The sequence below is a fragment of the Xenopus tropicalis genome, chromosome 2, assembly GCF_000004195.4.
Source record: "Xenopus tropicalis strain Nigerian chromosome 2, UCB_Xtro_10.0, whole genome shotgun sequence".
Lineage (NCBI taxonomy): Eukaryota > Metazoa > Chordata > Amphibia > Anura > Pipidae > Xenopus > Xenopus tropicalis.
In genome coordinates, this window is record NC_030678.2 from 19,631,761 (window position 1) to 19,653,596 (window position 21,836).

Here is a 21,836-nt window from a genome sequence, read left to right on the forward strand (position 1 = left end):
ATCTATTGCAAATTGTCTCAGAAGGTAATTTAAAGGTGAAGAACCCCTTTGACATCCATATTCTAAGAAAATAAAGTAAAAGAGTATATTATATAGATTAATGTACAGTTCCTTTCTTACCATGTCTTAATTCAAATACAAGTTACAAATTGTAAGAAGCAGCCTACCTGTGCCAGGTGATGTAAGGCTTTGGAGAACCCGTGGCCCGGCAAAATAAAGTAATATCCTCCAGTCGATCTGCTGTTGCATTAAAAGATCTTTGCTGAGCTAAAATCTCTGGAGGAACTGAAATAAATAAACAAGAATAAAACATTGGATATATTGGATCGACTGAAATGTTTATGAATATATATACAGTGCTGTGAAAAACTATTTGCCCCCTTCCTGATTTCTTATTCTTTTGCATGTTTGTCACACAAAATGTTTCTGATCATCAAACACATTTAACTATTAGTCAAAGATAACACAAGTAAACACAAAATGCAGTTTTTAAATGAGGGTTTTTATTATTTAGGGAGAAAAAAAATCCAAACCCACATGGCCCTGTGTGAAAAAGTGATTGCCCCCTGAACCTAATAACTGGTTGGGCCACCCTTAGCAGCAATAACTGCAATCAAGCGTTTGCGATAACTTGCAACGAGTCTTTTACAGCGCTCTGGAGGAATTTTGGCCCACTCATCTTTGCAGAATTGTTGTAATTCAGCTTTATTTGAGGGTTTTCTAGCATGAACCGCCTTTTTAAGGTCATGCCACAACATCTCAATAGGATTCAGGTCAGGACTTTGACTAGGCCACTCCAAAGTCTTCATTTTGTTTTTCTTCAGCCATTCAGAGGTGGATTTGCTGGTGTGTTTTGGGTCATTGTCCTGCTGCAGCACCCAAGATCGCTTCAGCTTGAGTTGACGAACAGATGGCCGGACATTCTCCTTCAGGATTTTTTGGTAGACAGTAGAATTCATGGTTCCATCTATCACAGCAAGCCTTCCAGGTCCTGAAGCAGCAAAACAACCCCAGACCATCACACTACCGCCACCATATTTTACTGTTAGTATGATGTTCTTTTTCTGAAATGCTGTGTTACTTTTACGCCAGATGTAACGGGACACGCACCTTCCAAAAAGTTCAACTTTTGTCTCGTCGGTCCACAAGATATTTTCCCAAAAGTCTTGGCAATCATTGAGATGTTTTTTAGCAAAATTGAGACGAGCCATAATGTCCTTTTCGCTTAAAAGTGGTTTGCGCCTTGGAAATCTGCCATGCAGGCCGTTTTTGGCCAGTTTCTTTCTTATGGTGGAGTCGTGAACACTGACCTTAATTGAGGCAAGTGAGGCCTGCAGTTCTTTAGATGTTGTCCTGGGGTCTTTTGTGGCCTCTCGGATGAGTTGTCTCTGCGCTCTTGGGGTAATTTTGGTCGGCCGGCCACTCCTGGGAAGGTTCACCACTGTTCCATGTTTTTGCCATTTGTGGATAATGGCTCTCACTGTGGTTCGCTGGAGTCCCAAAGCTTTAGAAATGGCTTTATAACCTTTACCAGACTGATAGATCTCAATTACTTTTGTTCTCATTTGTTCCTCAATTTCTTTGGATCTTGGCATGATGTCTAGCTTTTGAGGTGCTTTTGGTCTACTTCTCTGTGTCAGGTAGCTCCTATTTAAGTGATTTCTCGATTGAAACAGGTGTGGCAGTAATCAGGCCTGGGGGTGACTACAGAAATTGATATTGAAATTGAAAATTGAAATTGATAAACCACAGTTAAGTTATTTTTTAACAAGGGGGGCAATCACTTTTTCACACAGGGCCATGTAGATTTGGAGTTTTTTTTCTCCCTTAATAACATAAACCTTCATTTAAAAACTGCATTTTGTGTTCAATTATGTTATCTTTGACTAATAGTTAACGGTTTTTGATGAGCATAACATTTAAGTGTGACAAACATGCAAAAGAATAAGAAATCAGGAAGGGGGCAAATAGTTTTTCACACCACTGTATCTATATCTACAGAGTATTGTATATATTCTGATACTTTGAATTATCAATTCATAAACCAGTCAATAATGTCAATGCAAAATGTCCAAAAAAAATTTGCAGTGGAAAAAATCCAGTGCATGACAAAAAAAGTTGCGTGCATTAAAAAATGTGTTGCTTGCATGAAAAATACGCAATTATTTTGCCGTTTCGTGAATTTTTAACACTTTTGCTAATTTTTCTCCAAAGCACAATGGGACAGATTTGCCCATCACTACTGATGATTAACCCCAAAAGGGTTGCTTTTGATATTTTTGAAGTTTTAGCTTCATTTTAAGAAATACTGTAACATAGGGCATTTGCTTATTAAATTTTCAGAACTGGGAAATACAGTAGAACTGCCATTTTATGTTTTTATAGTGAAAAAATGGTTTAAAATACAGGAAAATGTAAGATCAGGTAAAAGCATTATGCATGATATTGGTGGGACCACAAATGTAAAAATGTGGGAAAACTCAGAATAAGGGTATGTAAAATTAAGGTTTCACTGTATGTAACAAATGACAGAGAAATAGATTTATTGATATTATTTCTTTCTATGCAAAATTAGTTTTTAGAAGGTGTTATTTGAAGGAAATATTTATAATGAAACTCGAAGCACAAATGTCATGCTTTTAAAACCTTCATAAAATTAAATACACCACAAGGTGGCTGATTCATTAAAGTATGAATTATGAGTACAATTTGCAACAATTCGCATTAAATACAAAAATTTCTGATGTGCGTTAAGTTTGCGAAAAGTTGTGCCGTGCTTGTACGAAAATATTGTGGTATGATCCGAAAGTTGTGAAATTTTCGTATCTGAACAATCTTAAATGCTGCCAAAACCTCCAGTGCATTATTTTGGAAGCCTCCCATAGGGCTCAATGGCACTCTGCAGCTCCAACCCGGCCCAAGGAAAGCCTCCCATAGGGCTCAATGGCACTCTGCAGCTCCAACCTGGCCCAAGGAAAGTCTCCCATAGGGCTCAATGGCACTCTGCAGCTCCAACCCGGCCCAAGGAAAGTCTCCCATAGGGCTCAATGGCACTCTGCAGCTCCAACCTGGCCCAAGGAAAGTCTCCCATAGGGCTCAATGGCACTCTGCAGCTCCAACCCGGCCCAAGGAAAGTCTCCCATAGGGCTCAATGGCACTCTGCAGCTCCAACCTGGCCCAAGGAAAGTCTCCCATAGGGCTCAATGGCACTCTGCAGCTCCAACCCGGCCCAAGGAAAGTCTCCCATAGGGCTCAATGGCACTCTGCAGCTCCAACCCAGCCCAAGGAAAGTCTCCCATAGGGCTCAATGGCACTCTGCAGCTCCAACCCAGCCCAAGGAAAGTCTCCCATAGGGCTCAATGGCACTCTGCAGCTCCAACCCGGCCCAAGGAAAGTCTCCCATAGGGCTCAATGGCACTCTGCAGCTCCAACCCGGCCCAAGGAAAGTCTCCCATAGGGCTCAATGGCACTCTGCAGCTCCAACCCGGCCCAAGGAAAGTCTCCCATAGGGCTCAATGGCACTCTGCAGCTCCAACCCGGCCCAAGGAAAGTCTCCCATAGGACTCAATGGCACTCTGCAGCTCCAACCCGGCCCAAGGAAAGCCTCCCATAGGGCTCAATGGCACTCTGCAGCTCCAACCCGGCCCAAGGAAAGTCTCCCATAGGGCTCAATGGCACTCTGCAGCTCCAACCCGGCCCAAGGAAAGTCTCCCATAGGGCTCAATGGCACTCTGCAGCTCCAACCCGGCCCAAGGAAAGTCTCCCATAGGGGCTCAATGGCACTCTGCAGCTCCAACCCGGCCCAAGGAAAGTCTCCCATAGGGCTCAATGGCACTCTGCAGCTCCAACCCGGCCCAAGGAAAGTCTCCATAGGGCTCAATGGCACTCTGCAGCTCCAACCCGGCCCAAGGAAAGTCTCCCATAGGGCTCAACGGCACTCTGCAGCTCCAACCCGGCCCAAGGAAAGTCTCCCATAGGGCTCAATGGCACTCTGCAGCTCCAACCCGGCCCAAGGAAAGTCTCCCATAGGACTCAATGGCACTCTGCAGCTCCAACCCGGCCCAAGGAAAGCCTCCCATAGGGCTCAATGGCACTCTGCAGCTCCAACCCGGCCCAAGGAAAGTCTCCCATAGGGCTCAATGGCACTCTGCAGCTCCAATCTGGCCCAAGGAAAGTCTTCCATAGGGCTCAATGGCACTCTGCAGCTCCAACCTGGCCCAAGGAAAGCCTCCCATAGGGCTCAATGGCACTCTGCAGCTCCAACCTGGCCCAAGGAAAGTCTCCCATAGGGCTCAATGGCACTCTGCAGCTCCAACCTGGCCCAAGGAAAGTCTCCCATAGGGCTCAATGGCACTCTGCAGCTCCAACCAGGCCCAAGGAAAGTCTCCCATAGGGCTCAATGGCACTCTGCAGCTCCAACCTGGCCCAAGGAAAGTCTCCCATAGGGCTCAATGGCACTCTGCAGCTCCAACCTGGCCCAAGGAAAGTCTCCCATAGGGCTCAATGGCACTCTGCAGCTCCAACCCGGCCCAAGGAAAGTCTCCCATAGGGCTCAATGGCACTCTGCAGCTCCAACCCGGCCCAAGGAAAGTCTCCCATAGGGCTCAATGGCACTCTGCAGCTCCAACCCGGCCCAAGGAAAGTCTCCCATAGGGCTCAATGGCACTCTGCAGCTCCAACCCGGCCCAAGGAAAGTCTCCCATAGGGCTCAATGGCACTCTGCAGCTCCAACCTGGCCCAAGGAAAGTCTCCCATAGGGCTCAATGGCACTCTGCAGCTCCAACCCGGCCCAAGGAAAGTCTCCCATAGGGCTCAACGGCACTCTGCAGCTCCAACCCGGCCCAAGGAAAGTCTCCCATAGGGCTCAATGGCACTCTGCAGCTCCAACCCGGCCCAAGGAAAGTCTCCCATAGGACTCAATGGCACTCTGCAGCTCCAACCCGGCCCAAGGAAAGCCTCCCATAGGGCTCAATGGCACTCTGCAGCTCCAACCCGGCCCAAGGAAAGTCTCCCATAGGGCTCAATGGCACTCTGCAGCTCCAATCTGGCCCAAGGAAAGTCTTCCATAGGGCTCAATGGCACTCTGCAGCTCCAACCTGGCACAAGGAAAGCCTCCCATAGGACTCAATGGCACTCTGCAGCTCCAACCTGGCCCAAGGAAAGTCTCCCATAGGGCTCAATGGCACTCTGCAGCTCCAACCTGGCCCAAGGAAAGTCTCCCATAGGGCTCAATGGCACTCTGCAGCTCCAACCAGGCCCAAGGAAAGTCTCCCATAGGGCTCAATGGCACTCTGCAGCTCCAACCTGGCCCAAGGAAAGTCTCCCATAGGGCTCAATGGCACTCTGCAGCTCCAACCTGGCCCAAGGAAAGTCTCCCATAGGGCTCAATGGCACTCTGCAGCTCCAACCCGGCCCAAGGAAAGTCTCCCATAGGGCTCAATGGCACTCTGCAGCTCCAACCCAGCCCAAGGAAAGTCTCCCATAGGGCTCAATGGCACTCTGCAGCTCCAACCTGGCCCAAGTAAAGTCACGATACCGAAGCTTGAATGAATAACGAAACTTTCATACTCACTGCCACAAATATGATTTTGTAGCACAAATTGTCGCAAAGTGCAAAAAAGTTGCGCAAATTAACAGAAAAATCGCAGAAAATATGTACAGTTCAAAAACTTAGAAAAAATACAAATTTTTAGTATTCGGACACAAACGTACATTGATAAATGTGTCCCAAGATGTGTAGCCTTAAAAATAATGGGTCAAAATGTAAAATTTTAACTGAAATATTATTTGGGTGTGCCGGTCTGAAAAAAAAAAACAATAATAATAAAAAAAAAATATATATATATATATATACAAATAGCCATATATCAAATATAAATAGCATAATGCAGATTTTTCATATGCATTTTTACAAAACAATTCCTCAACAATTCTTCAAACTTTAGAAGATTTACTGCTATTTAATGTTTCTAGGAAAGCTATTCTGAATATGCTTGAGTTAATTGATAGATGCCATCTGGTTATAGTTCAAACTGTATAATTAAATGGCAAAAACACAATATTTTGTTTATGTGTTTATGCATTTATTTATGTTTTATATGATGTTATTGCTTTCTTTTGTTTTCTCATATCAAATTAACTCATTGACATTATTGTTAGAAACAAACATTTTGCATAGACTTAGTTACCCAGTTATAGAAAAACTCTAATAGCATTTAGGCTCCTTATCCTGCAGTGTTCTGATCAGTAAAATGATGAGCTTTACAAGAAAAATATTAAGTTACATTTAAAAAAAACTATATATATTAAAAAAGTGGTAGTTCATGTTCAAATGAAGTTTTGGTATGCCGTAGATGATGTGAAATTCTGCAACAAGAGATGAAATTCTTTGAAAAATGCTGAAATTTTAGCATATATCTGATTCCTGGGTACTGCTTATCCTAGCAACCAGGCAATGGAAGAGGGCCTGAATGGAAAGATAAAGGTAAACTACTCATTTAAACATTATCTCATCTACACCATTATACATGACCACAATATATTTGAATTATATTACCCATAATTAGGTAAAATATTATTTTTTCCTACAGGAAGAAGAAAAAATCTCATTAGGACAAAAGAATTATTGACAAACTGCTGATAATTTTGACAAAGTTGCTAAAATGCTCTTCAAATAAGATTTAATAATAATTCAATATTTCGATGGAATGTATTATTTTACAAATACACCAACTTTAACTGCAACAATTTGAAGCTTTCTAAAAAAGATAATTCCAACACTAATGTAAATTGGCACAGTGCATACTTTGGCACTTTTTATATAGGCCATGTATTTTTGATGAATTTTTTTTTTTTTTTGTAACATATGAAAGTAGAAAGAGATCTAATACTAGTTGCCCAAAACCTGTTTTGCTGTCCTGATATGTAAGAAACTTAGGGGCAGATTCCCAAGTCATTAGTGTTAAAAATGGTTACCATTGGTGAAAAAAAATACCATTCAAATCAGATTTAAGAAGCTGTTTTTTTATTGAACTACTCATTAACTATTATCTAAACGTTTTGATTCCAGGTTGGAGCTGCAGAGTGCCATCATGTGCTAAAGGTTCAGTCAGAAAGGTTTCGGATACAAAAATTTCATAACTTTCGGATCATACCGCGATATTTTCGTACAAGCAAGACACAACGCAAAATTAATGCACATCAGAAATTTTGGTAATTAATGCGACTTTTCGCAAATCGTAGTCGTAATTCGGACTTTAATGAATCGGCCCCTATGTTTTTAGCTTCTGTACCAGCCCAAGGCAACCACAGCCCTTCAGCAGATAAGATCTGTGACCCCAAAGATGCCCCAGTAGCTCCCCATCTTCTTTTCTGCTGATTCCCTGCACATGCTCTGTGCTGCTGTCACTTACTTAGGGACCCACTCACAATATACTGTATATATAGAATATGTCATAATTTCAGGCTAATTAGAAATCAGTACAGATAATTACTACATTGAAGTGTAACTAGTATCAGAATGTAAAAATCAGCCCTGTAGCATCAGCTTAGTTGACAGAGAAACCTCATTTTCTGCTTGATTATTTGCGATGACCCCTAAGCTCAGCTTCTCAACAGCGCCCAGAGCCCACTGAGCATGTGCACTGCCCTGGGCAGTTCTAACAGAATCCAAGATGGGGAGCTCCTGTGACAACTGTAAAGACCTATATCATTACTACTATAGAAATGCTGAAACTTTAGGCTGGTGTAGTCAGTTTACTATATAAAATTCTAGCCATATTTATATTTAAGGTCTAGTTCTCCATAGTTACATAGTTACATAGGGTTGAAAAAAGACCATTGTCCATCAAGTTCAACCCATCCGAGTAAACTCCAGTTCTCTTTTAAGCTAAGTAAGCATTGGCCTGTAGTGATGGGCAAAATGTTTCACCAGGCATGGCTTCTTGCAACAATTTTTGGAGGCGCAACTATTCTTTTGACACTTGCAACTATTCTTGCAACAATTTTTGGACGCGCAACTATTATTGCGACAATTTTTCGACGCGCAAATATTCTTGCAACAATTTTTGGCCGTGCAACAATTTTTTTGCAGCCATTTCACGAAACAATCCGCCAATGGCAAAACGCGGAAATTCAATGTGCGGCAAAAATTTGTCGCAAGAATAGTCGCACGTTAAAAGAATAGTCGCGTGTCCAAAAATTGTGGCAAAAATAGTCGCGGGCGACAATATTTTTGGGCACGCAACATTTTTGAAAGATTTGCAAATTTTTCGGCGAAGTGAAACGGGACAGATTCGCTCATCACTATTGGCCTGTTTAAAATTCTTATTTGGGCTAAACAACTTCCCTTCACAAATGATAGCATACGTTTTCTGGGTCTGGTACTTACTTTTAAACTTGCTCTAAGCAAGCATTGTCTAATTAAAGTAGGTAGCCAGCAGAAGTGCTGAGAGCTGTATTAAAACTCTCCCAGGAGGGAATGCCAGTGACTGTTATTTTCTCAAAATAATTGTAGATACTGATCTATATCCCCGCACCCTACAGGCACATGATTATTTGGGCTAGCAGAATTCACAAACTGGGTCATTATGGCCTCAATAATCAAAGTCAAGTGAAAACAGGAATTTTTACAAAAGCTAGCTTTCACTGTATTTCCCAATATAGATTTGTTTCTTACCGTTTACAATGACACTGATATCCCGGAAATCAATTTCACCTCTAACCTCCACCCGGCCCTCACATCTATAAATGCCTTCATCTCTTTTACTAATGTTTTTAATCTGCAGATTGTTGTTGGGTAACATTGCAAAGCGCCCTGGAAGAGAAAAAGAGAAAAGAGTCAGAAATAAACGAGCTAGGAGATGATTTTGGTCTACTGATTCCAACAGTTGCCGTTGCCTGGCATTATCAAGTAGTTCATGAAAAATGCATCGCTCAATTTGAAAGTAAAATGTAATTTTCAAAGTTCAATATTTTTTTTAGCTGTGAGAATACACTTTTATTCTGTAAGGAAAAAAAAAAGTTATTGTTTAGCTTTATTATTATGAATATCTAAAAGTGTCCTAAGGCTTCTACAAAGAGTTTGTTTTTTAGGACACACTCATAAGATTTAGATTGATATACATCCTTTCTTTAGAAATAAACACTGTAATGCTCTAGCAAGATACTTACACTGCAACTACAATGAATCGCTACCACAAAGGGATCTCATATTAAATCCATAAATAATGTATACCTACTACATTGCAATTCTTTTCAAGTGAACATATCAGCTTTAAAAGTACAAAACTTTGCTCTTTATTTTCTTTTTCAATTCAAACTGAATTTGAAAAAAGGCTACTGCTTTGATCAGGCCAATTTGCAAAGAATGCTTCTCATCTAAACATATAATAGATTAATGCCCTTTGGAATAATGTGTTTATTCTCTTACAGCAATCGATACTTTCAGAACTAACTAAATCCCTTATCTGCTTCTAAGACATAAGACTTAAGGACTTAAGGATTCAGTTATTTAGTCCCATAGAGCCTTCACACAACTGCAATGGTGTCTCAGTTAAAAAAAAGCTTAAGGCCTTTAGTAGGAGTACTCATAGTTCCCAAAGAGCTATTATGTACAGTCAGTATGGACTGATGAAATAAATGTAAATATCACTGGTTCCAAATGTATTGATTACTGTATAATACAAACAGTTGGGGAAAAAATAGATTTAAAGAAAAGGTGATGGTAAAATCACTAGGGGAATTAGTTATTCCAATCTCTAAGCTACTAGCCAAAGCCGAATGCTACACTGACATATTTTTCCACTTTGTCAGGTATTTCCTGCACCTTGTTGGCTGGGCAGAGGGAAGAATGCCTAGACTATTTCTGTAACATATGTGCCAAGCTTCAAAAAGTGCAGGGGATGTTTGGGAAAGCAGAAAAAAATTGTGGCATAGTGTTCAGAATGGTGCTTAAAAAAAATTACCCTGGGCCATGGGACCTCTAGTGGTTAAAAAATTAGCACTCCCCAGTAATGTAATGTAAATGTTATCTGTACAGGAAACAATTACAGAAAATATAATACATAGGTGAAAAATGTTTGGACGTTATCTATTCTTTTGCCACTAAATGATGTATGTAGCTTTAAGAGGAAAGAAAGCTCTAAACTTGCAATAAATGAAAGAGAAAAACCTAAAAAGAGTGAAAAAAAAGACAAATTTGGTTACGTTCTTTGTACAACTGTCCATAGCTTGGCAAGCCCTATCAATGCAGAGCCCTTGTCAGAGTTGAAGCACATATAGCTTTGGAGCACTTTACATAAAAACATGCAGCTTCTGCTTACCTTCTTACCGCTAGGACAAACCATGAGTTCATATAAATGGAGGCAAGCAACTTCTTCTGATATAATTAAACAAGCATGTTGCCAGTCCTACAATTTTTAATTATATAGGGGTGCCCTTTTTTGAGGTGCTGTACTGTTTTCTCTGCTGTACATGGTGAGGGGCTCCAGGGTTGCTATAGTTTGATAATGAAGAGCAAAGGAAAACCTGGAAACCTGCTCATTATCTAATCTGGGGCCCCTGTCTCTTCTTCCACTGCCAATTCAAAGAAATTCACACATAACTCATGTGTATATATATACACACACACACACACACACAAACCAGGTTAAAATAAATGCATGTATTTGTAGAAAGAACCAGCACTTCAATTAGATGTTTGAATGTGATTTATTGTATCACATTACATCAGACATTTTTAGACCAAGAGGGACCAAAATATCAGATGCAATATGATATGCAATAAATCACATTCAGATGTCTTACATGTGTGTATTTTTTTTTTCAATACACACACACACACACATCTTTTTTTTGACACTGCATTAAAAAGTAGGACGTAATAAAGCCCTCTTTTGAAAAACGTAACTTAAATCGTTACCAAAATACTAACTGTCATCAATGTCTGTGACATCTTCACGGTTATTTAACCATCTAACCATTGGAGCAGGTGAGCTGCTGACGAGACACAAAACTTCTGCATTTTCTCCTCTTTTGAATTCTTGAGGTGAGGGCACATCCTCAAATGTCAGTTTTTCTAATTGGAGATAAAGTATTGAAGGTGATTAATTTATACAATCCAAAATGAGTTTCACGTTTTAAAGATACATTTATTGTAAAGAATCAATATTTCAAAATGTACCTGCCCATGAAATTGAACTAAAAAGCACTTTGACACACTAAAGACATTTTGTAAATGTTTCTTCAATAACTTCTGGCCCCGGGAATGAAGGATTTTTCTGAGAGAGGAAGTCAGATACCCAAGAACATGTTTACAAAAAAGGAGACAGGAAATCCTGTGTTTCTTTTGATAGAGGAGTCAGTGCAGCTTTTCTGTGAGTGCTTATGGCTGTATTTACATAGACCTTTCTGATAAAGCTTACTTAGTTTTTACCTTTAATTTACCTTATACTTTAATGTCTATATATACTTTTTGTGATCATCGAAATTAATGTATTAGCTAAAGTTGAATCTGTTCCCTGGTTATTATTAGAAAATGAAAAGCGCTTTGGAAAAGATGCTAGTTAAGAATTGATCTTCTTTTTTTGAGCAAGCATATGAATTAGATAAAATGAAAGATGTCACTTATAGGATTGAAAGATTGAACTTTTCTGGTTGTGCTTACTCCTTTGGTCTTGATATATGTGTAAAAAACTTTTCCATAATAAAAAGTTGTGACAGATTTATGTTTTTGGGCACATCTACAGATGCATGGATACTTTTAAGGACTAACCCACTTTGCATTAGTGGAATAATTGAGGATAATCAGGTTCTTTATGGTGATATATAACTGGGATTAAAGTTCATGGAAAATGTTACATTAGTATGACAATTTGAAAAGTTATAAGTGATGCCTGTAAAAGATATAATAACAGCTAGATTAAAAACCATAATCAACAGATTGATACATTTCTAATATACTCCACTATAAGTATTTTCTTAAGTTGTTTCTTTTTAATGTTTTTTTCATAAACTTATTTAACAATGTGAAATTTAACAAAGTAAGCCAAGAATGCATAGTGGGATAACATACATAATAATATAGGTATAAGTTGCTTCAAATGTTGTCAATTCAAAGAATATTAAGGGCTGAATGATTATACTCACGATAAATTTCCAAAACAACTGTAGCCTCCTGAGCATGTCCTTTAGAATCTGTAGCTTGGCAACGATAGATACCCGCATCATCAACATTTGCTTTATATATGGTCAACCAAGATCTGATGCCTTCTCTTTGAACCACTACTCTCTGGCCAGAAATGATTTTTTCTCCTTGTGGGTTAAACCAGTCTATGTTGTCTGCTTCTCCAATAACTTAAAAAGAAATAAATATACAATAAATATAGGTAAGCTTATTGACAGTATAGATATATTTTCTTCAGTTAGGTTCAATAAATATTAATATCATACTATCTCAGGGGTGGGCAAACTATGGCCCGCGGGCCACATCCGGCCCGTTTGCCTTTTTAATCCGGCCCGCCGACTCCTGATGCGTGTGCGCGTGACGTCAGAATGCACGGGGAGCAATCGTATAAAACTTCAGATGCAGCGTAAACCGGGGCAGGAGGTCGCTGGAGGATGGAGCCTAAGGAAACTGTAGGTCGCTGGGGGGGAGGATGTTGAGGAGGATGATGGGAAGGACGCTGGGGGGAGCTGCAGGATGCTGGGTGGGATGCTGAGGGGGAGCTGCAGGATGCTGGGTGGGATGCTGAGGGGGGAGCTGCAGGATGCTGGGGAGTGAGCTGGAGGATGCGGGGTGGGATGCTAAGGGGGAAGCTGGAGGATGCTGGGGTGGGGAGCTGCAGGATGCCGGGTGGGAGTTGAGAGGCCCCGTGATTTCTAATGGCGGCCCTGGACGTAACGCTGGTGCAGCCCGGCCCGGGCCGTCTGTAAGTCAATGTGGCCCCTGAGCCAAAAAGTTTGCCCACCCCTGTACTATCTATATTATCTACTTAATGGTAATTTATCTTTGAGTTTATGATTAGCATTGAGTGTATCTTAAATATGTCTAAAAATGCAAATATACCTTCACAGAGAGATCAGCTTACTACAGTATACAGTACTGCAGAGCCCTGTCATTTTTGTCTTTCTGACATTAACATATATCAGAAAAATATTTGAAAACTAAGGGACAGATTTTCTAAAACTCTAAGGTGGTGATTTATCAATTGCCACATTTTTGTTTTATTTGAGTTTTTTTTGTGCTTCAAAAATCTGAATTCGAGTTATGGTTAGAAAACTCAAAACATGTCTGTATTTATTAAGTGCAAAACCCCAAAACTCCAATATAAAACTTTGCAATCTAAAAGCTTGTGAGTTTCTATAGAAGTCAATGGGAGTGGTGCTATGCAAAGTCAGGCCATATTTTCAAACAAATATGTTTTGTTTACAAGTTGGAAATTCAAGTATTTGAGTTCTTTATTCACACAAGTTTACCACTTTAATAAATAAGCAAGCATGTGAGTATATGCAAGTTTAATTAATTTAGAGAAACACTCAAATTTGGAATTTGTTCATAAATCCATGAAATTAGTCCATAAGTTTTTACATTTTTTTTTCTTTTTAAAAACTTGAATAAACTCATTTACACAAATGTCTAACAAATGTCTGACCTGATGAAGTACTGTGGAAAAAAATTGCAGAAATGTCACAGAACTGTAACTTTTCGGAAACCTATACTTTTTTGAATTGTCACACAAAAAGAAACAGGATCCTCCAGGGAAGGGAACGGACATTGCCACTGACTTCTACATGATCTTGACAAGTTTAAGCTGGTGAATAGTGATGAGTGAACTTTTTCGGCAGGCACTGATTCACGGAAAAAGTCAGGGTTGTGTAAAAAAAAGTCGCAGTTGCGGCAAAAAAAGTCACATCCATGTCAAAATAGTTGCGCACATCAAAAAATAGCAATAGCCGCATTTCACAAATTTTTTTCAGGGACAGATTCGTTCATCACTACTGGTGGGTTATTGGATACAGATTTTTAGCAGTATATTTTCATAGTAAATCTCAGAAAAGTCACAACTTGTATTAAACTTTTAGTGCTAAAAGTTGGGGGGGGAAAATCTGACCGTTAGTACATAGCCCCCTAATCGTTGATTTATGACTTCTAATTAAGGTCTCACCTTGAGTATGCAGTGCAATGTTGGGCTCCAAGAAGGATATTAATGAGCTGGAGAGAGTGCAGAGACTGCAACTAAACTGGTAAAGGGGATGGAAGGGTTAAGCTATGAGGTTAGACTGTCAGGGTTGGGGTTGTTTTCTCTGGTAAAGAGGCGCTTGCGAGGGGACATGATTACTCTGTACAAGTACATTAGAGGGGATTATAGGCAGATGCAGATGGGGGGTGTTCTTTTTTCCCATAAAAATGATCAATGCACAACAGGCCCCACCCCTTTAGATTAGATGAACGGAGCTTTCATTTGAAGCAGCGTAGGAGGTTTTTCACAGTGAGGGCAGTGAGGTTGGGGAATGCCCTTCCTAGTGATGGGGTAATGGCAGACTCTGTTAATGCCTTTAAGAGGGGCCTGGATGAGTTCTTGAACAAGCAGAATATCCAAGGCTATTGTGATACTAAAATCTACAGTAAGTATTGATGTTGGTATATATGGTTTATGTATGTGAGTGGATAGATAGGTCAGTGTGGGTCTGTATGTGAGTGGATAGATAGGTCAGTATGGGTCTGTATGTGAGTGGATAGATAGGTCAGTATGGGTCTGTATGTGAGTGGATAGATAGGTCAGTATGGGTCTGTATGTGAGTGGATAGATAGGTCAGTGTGGGTCTGTATGTGAGTGGATAGATAGATAGGTCAGTGTGGGTCTGTATGTGAGTGGATAGATAGGTCAGTATGGGTCTGTATGTGAGTGGATAGATAGGTCAGTGTGGGTCTGTATGTGAGTGGATAGATAGGTCAGTGTGGGTCTGTATGTGAGTGGATAGATAGATAGGTCAGTGTGGGTCTGTATGTGAGTGGATAGATAGGTCAGTATGGGTCTGTATCTGAGTGGATAGATAGGTCAGTATGGGTCTGTATGTGAGTGGATAGATGGGTCAGTGTGGGTCTGTATGTGAGTGGATAGATAGGTCAGTATGGGTCTGTATGTGAGTGGATAGATAGGTCAGTATGGGTCTGTATGTGAGTGGATAGATAGGTCAGTATGGGTCTGTATGTGAGTGGATAGATAGGTCAGTATGGGTCTGTATGTGAGTGTATAGATAGGTCAGTATGGGTCTGTATGTGAGTGGATAGATAGGTCAGTGTGGGTCTGTATGTGAGTGGATAGATAGGTCAGTGTGGGTCTGTATGTGAGTGGATAGATAGGTCAGTATGGGTCTGTATGTGAGTGGATAGATAGGTCAGTGTGGGTCTGTATGTGAGTGGAGAGGTCAGTGTGGGTCTGTATGTGAGTGGATAGATAGGTCAGTGTGGGTCTGTATGTGAGTGGATAGATAGGTCAGTGTGGGTCTGTATGTGAGTGGATAGATAGGTCAGTATGGGTCTGTATGTGAGTGGATAGATAGGTCAGTGTGGGTCTGTATGTGAGTGTATAGATAGGTCAGTATGGGTCTGTATGTGAGTGGATAGATAGGTCAGTGTGGGTCTGTATGTGAGTGTATAGATAGGTCAGTGTGGGTCTGTATGTGAGTGGATAGATAGGTCAGTGTGGGTATGTATGTGAGTGGATAGATAGGTCAGTATGGGTCTGTATGTGAGTGGATAGATAGGTCAGTATGGGTCTGTATGTGAGTGGATAGATAGGTCAGTATGGGTCTGTATGTGAGTGGATAGATAGGTCAGTGTGGGTCTGTATATGAGTGGATAGATAGGTCAGTGTGGGTCTGTATGTGAGTGGATAGATAGGTCAGTATGGGTCTGTATGTGAGTGGATAGATAGGTCAGTGTGGGTCTGTATGTGAGTGTATAGATAGGTCAGTATGGGTCTGTATGTGAGTGGATAGGTCAGTATGGGTCTGTATGTGAGTGGATAGATAGGTCAGTATGGGTCTGTATGTGAGTGGATAGATAGGTCAGTGTGGGTCTGTATATGAGTGGATAGATAGGTCAGTGTGGGTCTGTATATGAGTGGATAGATAGGTCAGTGTGGGTCTGTATGTGAGTGGATAGATAGGTCAGTGTGGGTCTGTATGTGAGTGTATAGATAGGTCAGTGTGGGTCTGTATGTGAGTGTATAGATAGGTCAGTATGGGTCTGTATGTGAGTGGATAGGTCAGTATGGGTCTGTATGTGAGTGGATAGATAGGTCAGTGTGGGTCTGTATGTGAGTGGATAGATAGGTCAGTATGGGTCTGTATGTGCTGAGTTTATTCGAAAGGGTTGAATTTAATGGACTCCAGTATTTTTTCAACCCTATGTAACCATACTTCAAGCAGTAATGATGGTTGCTGCATAGTAAAAACTTACCAATAAAGTCAGAATTTAAAATAATCTCACATAATAATTTGAATTAAAGTAGTATAAATAAAATAGTATATTGAATTAAAAGCTAACCCATAGAAGTCTATCTATCAACATTCATATTTGCATAATTGTTTTCATTTTTTTTCTACTTTGAAAAAAATTGGAATTTTAAACAGTGTAAATGTAAAATTATTTATTTAAAACATTTAATTAAAATTTGACTAAATAAAAAACTTTAATAACAGAAAAAAAACAAAATCATATTTTATTTATCATTTTAACTGAGTCTATAAGTTCAAAAGAAATTTGAAAAACTTGAATTGAATAAATAGTTACATTTTGCCTAGGGCAGCTCCTGTTGACTTCTATGCAACCTTGCAAGCTTTCAGATGTCAGATGCTTTTAGTTTTAAATTTGAGTTTTTGCTTTTTGTTCATTTAATATTGAAAATTCATGTTTTTAAACCATAACTGAAATGTATTTTTAGCTCAAATAATTTAGAATTGAGGAAAAAAAAAAATGCAAACATTGATATATAATCCCCCAGACTTGCAAAAATGCTTTTTGTGTGATAGCCAGGAAATAAAATTTAATATAAAACTTGGGGAATCCATAAAATCTGCCCTATGTCTTTTAATATTAAGCCATTCAGTCTTGTTATTGCAAAAACAATCTACCTTGTTTCTAAATTTTATCACTGTCATCCCTTGGCCTGAAATGCAATGGCACATACTTCCACAGAGAAGAACATGTCTTGAGTTGTACTCGTACAAACTGAGCAGCCTATAGGTATTGGGTGCTGTAAAATCAAACATTCTACATAGCAATTATTGCTCATACAGGTATTGGACCCCTTATCTGGAACTGGAAACCCATTATACAGAAAGTTCCAAATTATGAAAAGTCCATCTCCCATAGACTGCATTTTAATCAAATAATTTGCATTTTTTAAAAAGGGTTTCCTTTTCTTCTGTAATAATCAAACAGTACCTGTACTTGATCCCAACTAAGATATAATTATCCCTTATTGGGGGCAGAACAGCCCTATTGGGTTTATTTAATGGTTAAATGATTCCCTTTTCTCTGTAATAATAAAACAGTACCTGTACTTGATCCCAACTAAGATATAATTACCCCTTATTGGGGGCAGAACAGCCCTATTGGGTTTATTTAATGGTTAAATTATTCCCTTTTCTCTGTAATAATAAAACAGTACCTGTACTTGATCCCAACTAAGATATAATTACCCCTTATTGGGGCAGAACAGCCCTATTGGGTTTATTTAATGGTTAAATGATTCCCTTTTCTCTGTAATAATAAAACAGTACCTGTACTTGATCCCAACTAAGATATAATTATCCCTTATTGGGGGCAGAACAGCCCTATTGGGTTTATTTAATGGTTAAATGATTTCCTTTTCTCTGTAATAATAAAACAGTACCTGTACTTGATCCCAACTAAGATATAATTACCCCTTATTGGGGGCAGAACAGCCCTATTGGGTTTATTTAATGGTTAAATTATTCCCTTTTCTCTGTAATAATAAAACAGTACCATGTACTTGATCCCAACTAAGATATAATTACCCCTTATTGGGGGCAGAACAGCCCTATTGGGTTTATTTAATGGTTAAATGATTCCCTTTTCTCTGTAATAATAAAACAGTACCTGTACTTGATCCCAACTAAGATATAATTACCCCTTATTGGGGGCAGAACAGCCCTATTGGGTTTATTTAATGGTTAAATTATTCCCTTTTCTCTGTAATAATAAAACAGTACCATGTACTTGATCTCAACTAAGATATAATTACCCCTTATTGGGGGCAGAACAGCCCTATTGGGTTTATTTAATGGTTAAATGATTCCCTTTTCTCTGTAAAAATAAAACAGTACCTGTACTTGATCCCAACTAAGATATAATTACCCCTTATTGGGGGCAGAAGAGCCCTATTGGGTTTATTTCATGGTTAAATGATTTCCTTTTCTCTGTAAAAATAAAACAGTACCTGTACTTGATCCCAACTAAGATATAATTACCCCTTATTGGGGCAGAACAGCCCTATTGGGTTTATTTAATAGTTAAATGATTCCCTTTTCTCTGTAATAATAAAACAGTACCTGTACTTGATCCCAACTAAGATATAATTACCCCTTATTGGGGCAGAACAGCCCTATTGGGTTTATTTAATGGTTAAATGATTCCCTTTTCTCTGTAATAATAAAACAGTACCTGTACTTGATCCCAACTAAGATATAATTAATCCTTATTGGAGCCAAAACAATCCTATTGGGTTTAATTACTGTTTAAATAGATTTTTTTTTTAGCAAACTTAAGGTAGGAGATACCCTGGTCCCAAGCATTCTGCATAACGGGTTCCATACCTGTATAAGCTTTGATTTGAGCAACAATAAATAAGTAAATACCAAAATACCACAAAGAATAACCTTGTATTTACCAACAATGAATCAAGTTTGGAATGTGTCTTAGAAACCACCAATTTGTTAAAATGAGTGTGTGAGAGTGGGTATTAGGTGTACTGTATATGCAATATACTTAAACGTTATGTTACTTAATAATACTGCATTCCTGGTATTTTTAAATGTCCTGCAGTGAGCAACAGTGTGAATGTTCTACTAGTTCAGACTGTAAACCAAACCCTAGGAAAGGAGAGCCCAAGGTTATCTGAGCAGGAAACAGGTTCTGAATCATAAGGAATAAGGAATTATTAATAACCAATGTTTCTACCCTTTCAAGGAAGTGAAGCAATCCATTTATCTTGCTAGGCAAATTATCTGAACTTCTGTTACAATACGTAGTTTGCTAAAATGGGATTTATGCTGCATTAGTACATTGTTCACAATGAGATGATCGGAAATACATTTTATTCTTTAAAAGTTTAGAAGAAAACTTTTGGTAACCCAACTACATTTATCAAATGCCGTTTGACAAATTTAAGGAACAAAGAAGAAACAAAGCTTTTAAATAGAAATACCTTACATTACAGAACTGGGAGCACTAAATAACAGAGAATGAAATAATGTTCTTGCAATTTTACATTAATGGTGCCACATCCCTTCCTATAACTTAGCACAACAGTTTTTGACACAACTGGATCATTTAATGACACAAGTGTCAGTGCCAGTTCTCAGTGACCATAATGGAAAGGCATAATACAATACCTACAGCCCTTTAAATCCACAATGGAAATTAAAGGGTATATAAAGCCAAAATCTTAACTTGACTTAAATTAGGGGCATATTTATTATGCTGTGTAAAAAACGGTGAGAAAATTTGCCACACATCACCAGGCTTTGCCGTATAAAAATGGCGTAATTTAAACTTAATGAAAATAACGGCGTAATATCTGCCGTTCAGACGGCGATCTTTTCCATTTATTTTACACAGCTTTTTACTCCGTTTTTTCGCCGAATTAGTTTTACACAGCATAATAAATATGCCCCTTAGATTGTAAGCTCTATGGGGCAGGGACCTCCTTCCTACTGTGTCTCATACCACATGGCACTTATTCCCTGTGCATTTATTCATATTTATTGTATTTATTTATTATAACACTGTGTGTAATTGTGTATATTGTAAGATTGTACAGCGCTACGTACCAATGTGGCGCTTTATAAATAAATATATACATACATACAACTCAGTGTTTATATATAGCCTTTAGATAGAAAAGCACTATAATATACATTCTTCTAAAAATATCAGATGGCAAAGCAGTTAAAACAGGGTTAAAACTCAGCTAACCGGAGCTCTGTATTCCTTAGTGTCTTCAGCTGAATGAGAAGTGGGCGTGTTTTACTCTCTGCTTGTGTTTCACTTATCTTTGCCTGACATGCTCTTATCAGCAACTGACCAATAACACTCCAGTAAACTAAGTCCTGTGGTTTTTTTTCATGTCTGGTATAGGACAGTCCCTGCTTTAGTTTTTTCCATGTCTGATACTATGCAGCTCCCTACTTTCCCTACTTTTTTTTTTCCTATCAGGATGGCCACTGGCCGTGTCAATTTACAGGAGCTATAAACTGAACTGATGTCAGGGAAATAGGATAAGAAACAAAATACAAAGGCTTCTAGTTTTATTAATGTTGTAATGAGTTTATATTGCAGATTTGTTTTTATTTGGTCTAAATTACACAGACAAGGATAATTTTTTACTTCACCTATAACCCTGTAACATGTGGGAAAGATGTATCTTATCTGTCCACAAACGTATAAAGGGGCACTAAAATGTAATAATAAACACTTTACTTAGACCTTAAAAAGTAAACAAATGTCTACCAGTTGGATGCCTGGTTTATTTCTATATAATAATTTACATAGCTGGCTTCATTACTCCCCTTATAAAATAGCCATAAATAAAGAATAACCTGGCTATCCAGAAGCAAACATGCAATGATACATGTGGCTTGCTTATTTTAGTACACCAGAAAATGTCTAAGAAATGATGAGCATGCCAAGTGATTAATATGATAGGGTACACAGATTGTATTTGGCATTTTTTGCCAGTGCTTTGGGGTAAATGTAGTGTTGCACAAAATAATGTTAGGTCTAAGGTGACATCTGCCATATTACTTGTCAAAATTGTTTTAAGACACTGCTTATACAAAACAATATACAAGTGATAGAAAAGATATAGTTCATACCTGTACATGTGAAGTATTTAGACTGACCCACACTGATTTCAACTTTGCTAAGGGATATTGTCACTTGCATGAGAGCTGAAATACAAAAATGATAAAATTGCATTAGTCAATAAAGCGGTTTTTTTTCTTGCTAGAATATTACACTGTAAGCAGCTTCATGGTACATTTCACCTGTAACTTACATAATACAGAAAAAGCAGCAAAGTCTTATAGCTGAATGGCAAGTTACAGAAAGAAAAACTAGCAGAAATAGGCAGATATATTTTGCCATACCTTAGAGTTTGTTCCACTCTACCACTATCATTATGAATTCCACTACATAAGGTTTTAGAAGTTATACTGTAACATATGTGGCATATATAATCATCCACCACCACAGTAGATTCTTAATAATTTGGTGGTGATCAAATATGTGCTATTTAATGGCGGCTTGGAAATTACATTTTTAACTACCTCAACCACATTTTGGAAGTGACTGTAAAAAGGTATATCCCATTATAGATACAGTGATACCAAAACTACATTATAATAAAGTCTTACAATACAATCTACAATGCCTCCAATGACCAGACAGGCCATAAGAGCTCCCCATACTGAAATAACGTAGTGAAATGACTTAAAATGAATAAAAGCTCAAAAAGAGCAGTACCCAAAAGGCAAAGTTTACCACAACTGCATTATTTTTCTTTACTAAGGGGGAGATTTATCAA

General features: G+C 38.8%; 1 protein-coding gene across 5 annotated transcripts in view; it reads right to left on the reverse strand.

The window, feature by feature from the left end:
* The window catches only part of ncam2 (neural cell adhesion molecule 2), a 178,706-nt gene that overhangs the window by 58,081 nt on the left and 98,789 nt on the right, over positions 1-21,836 (reverse strand). For all 5 annotated transcript variants that reach the window (XM_012956510.3, XM_012956509.3, NM_001127425.1 and 2 more), the window contains 5 exon segments: positions 21,127-21,201; positions 12,148-12,354; positions 10,934-11,077; positions 8,678-8,815; positions 168-285 (listed from right to left, as the gene is read on the reverse strand). In XM_012956510.3, coding sequence (XP_012811964.1) covers positions 168-285; positions 8,678-8,815; positions 10,934-11,077; positions 12,148-12,354; positions 21,127-21,201 — 682 coding nt within the window.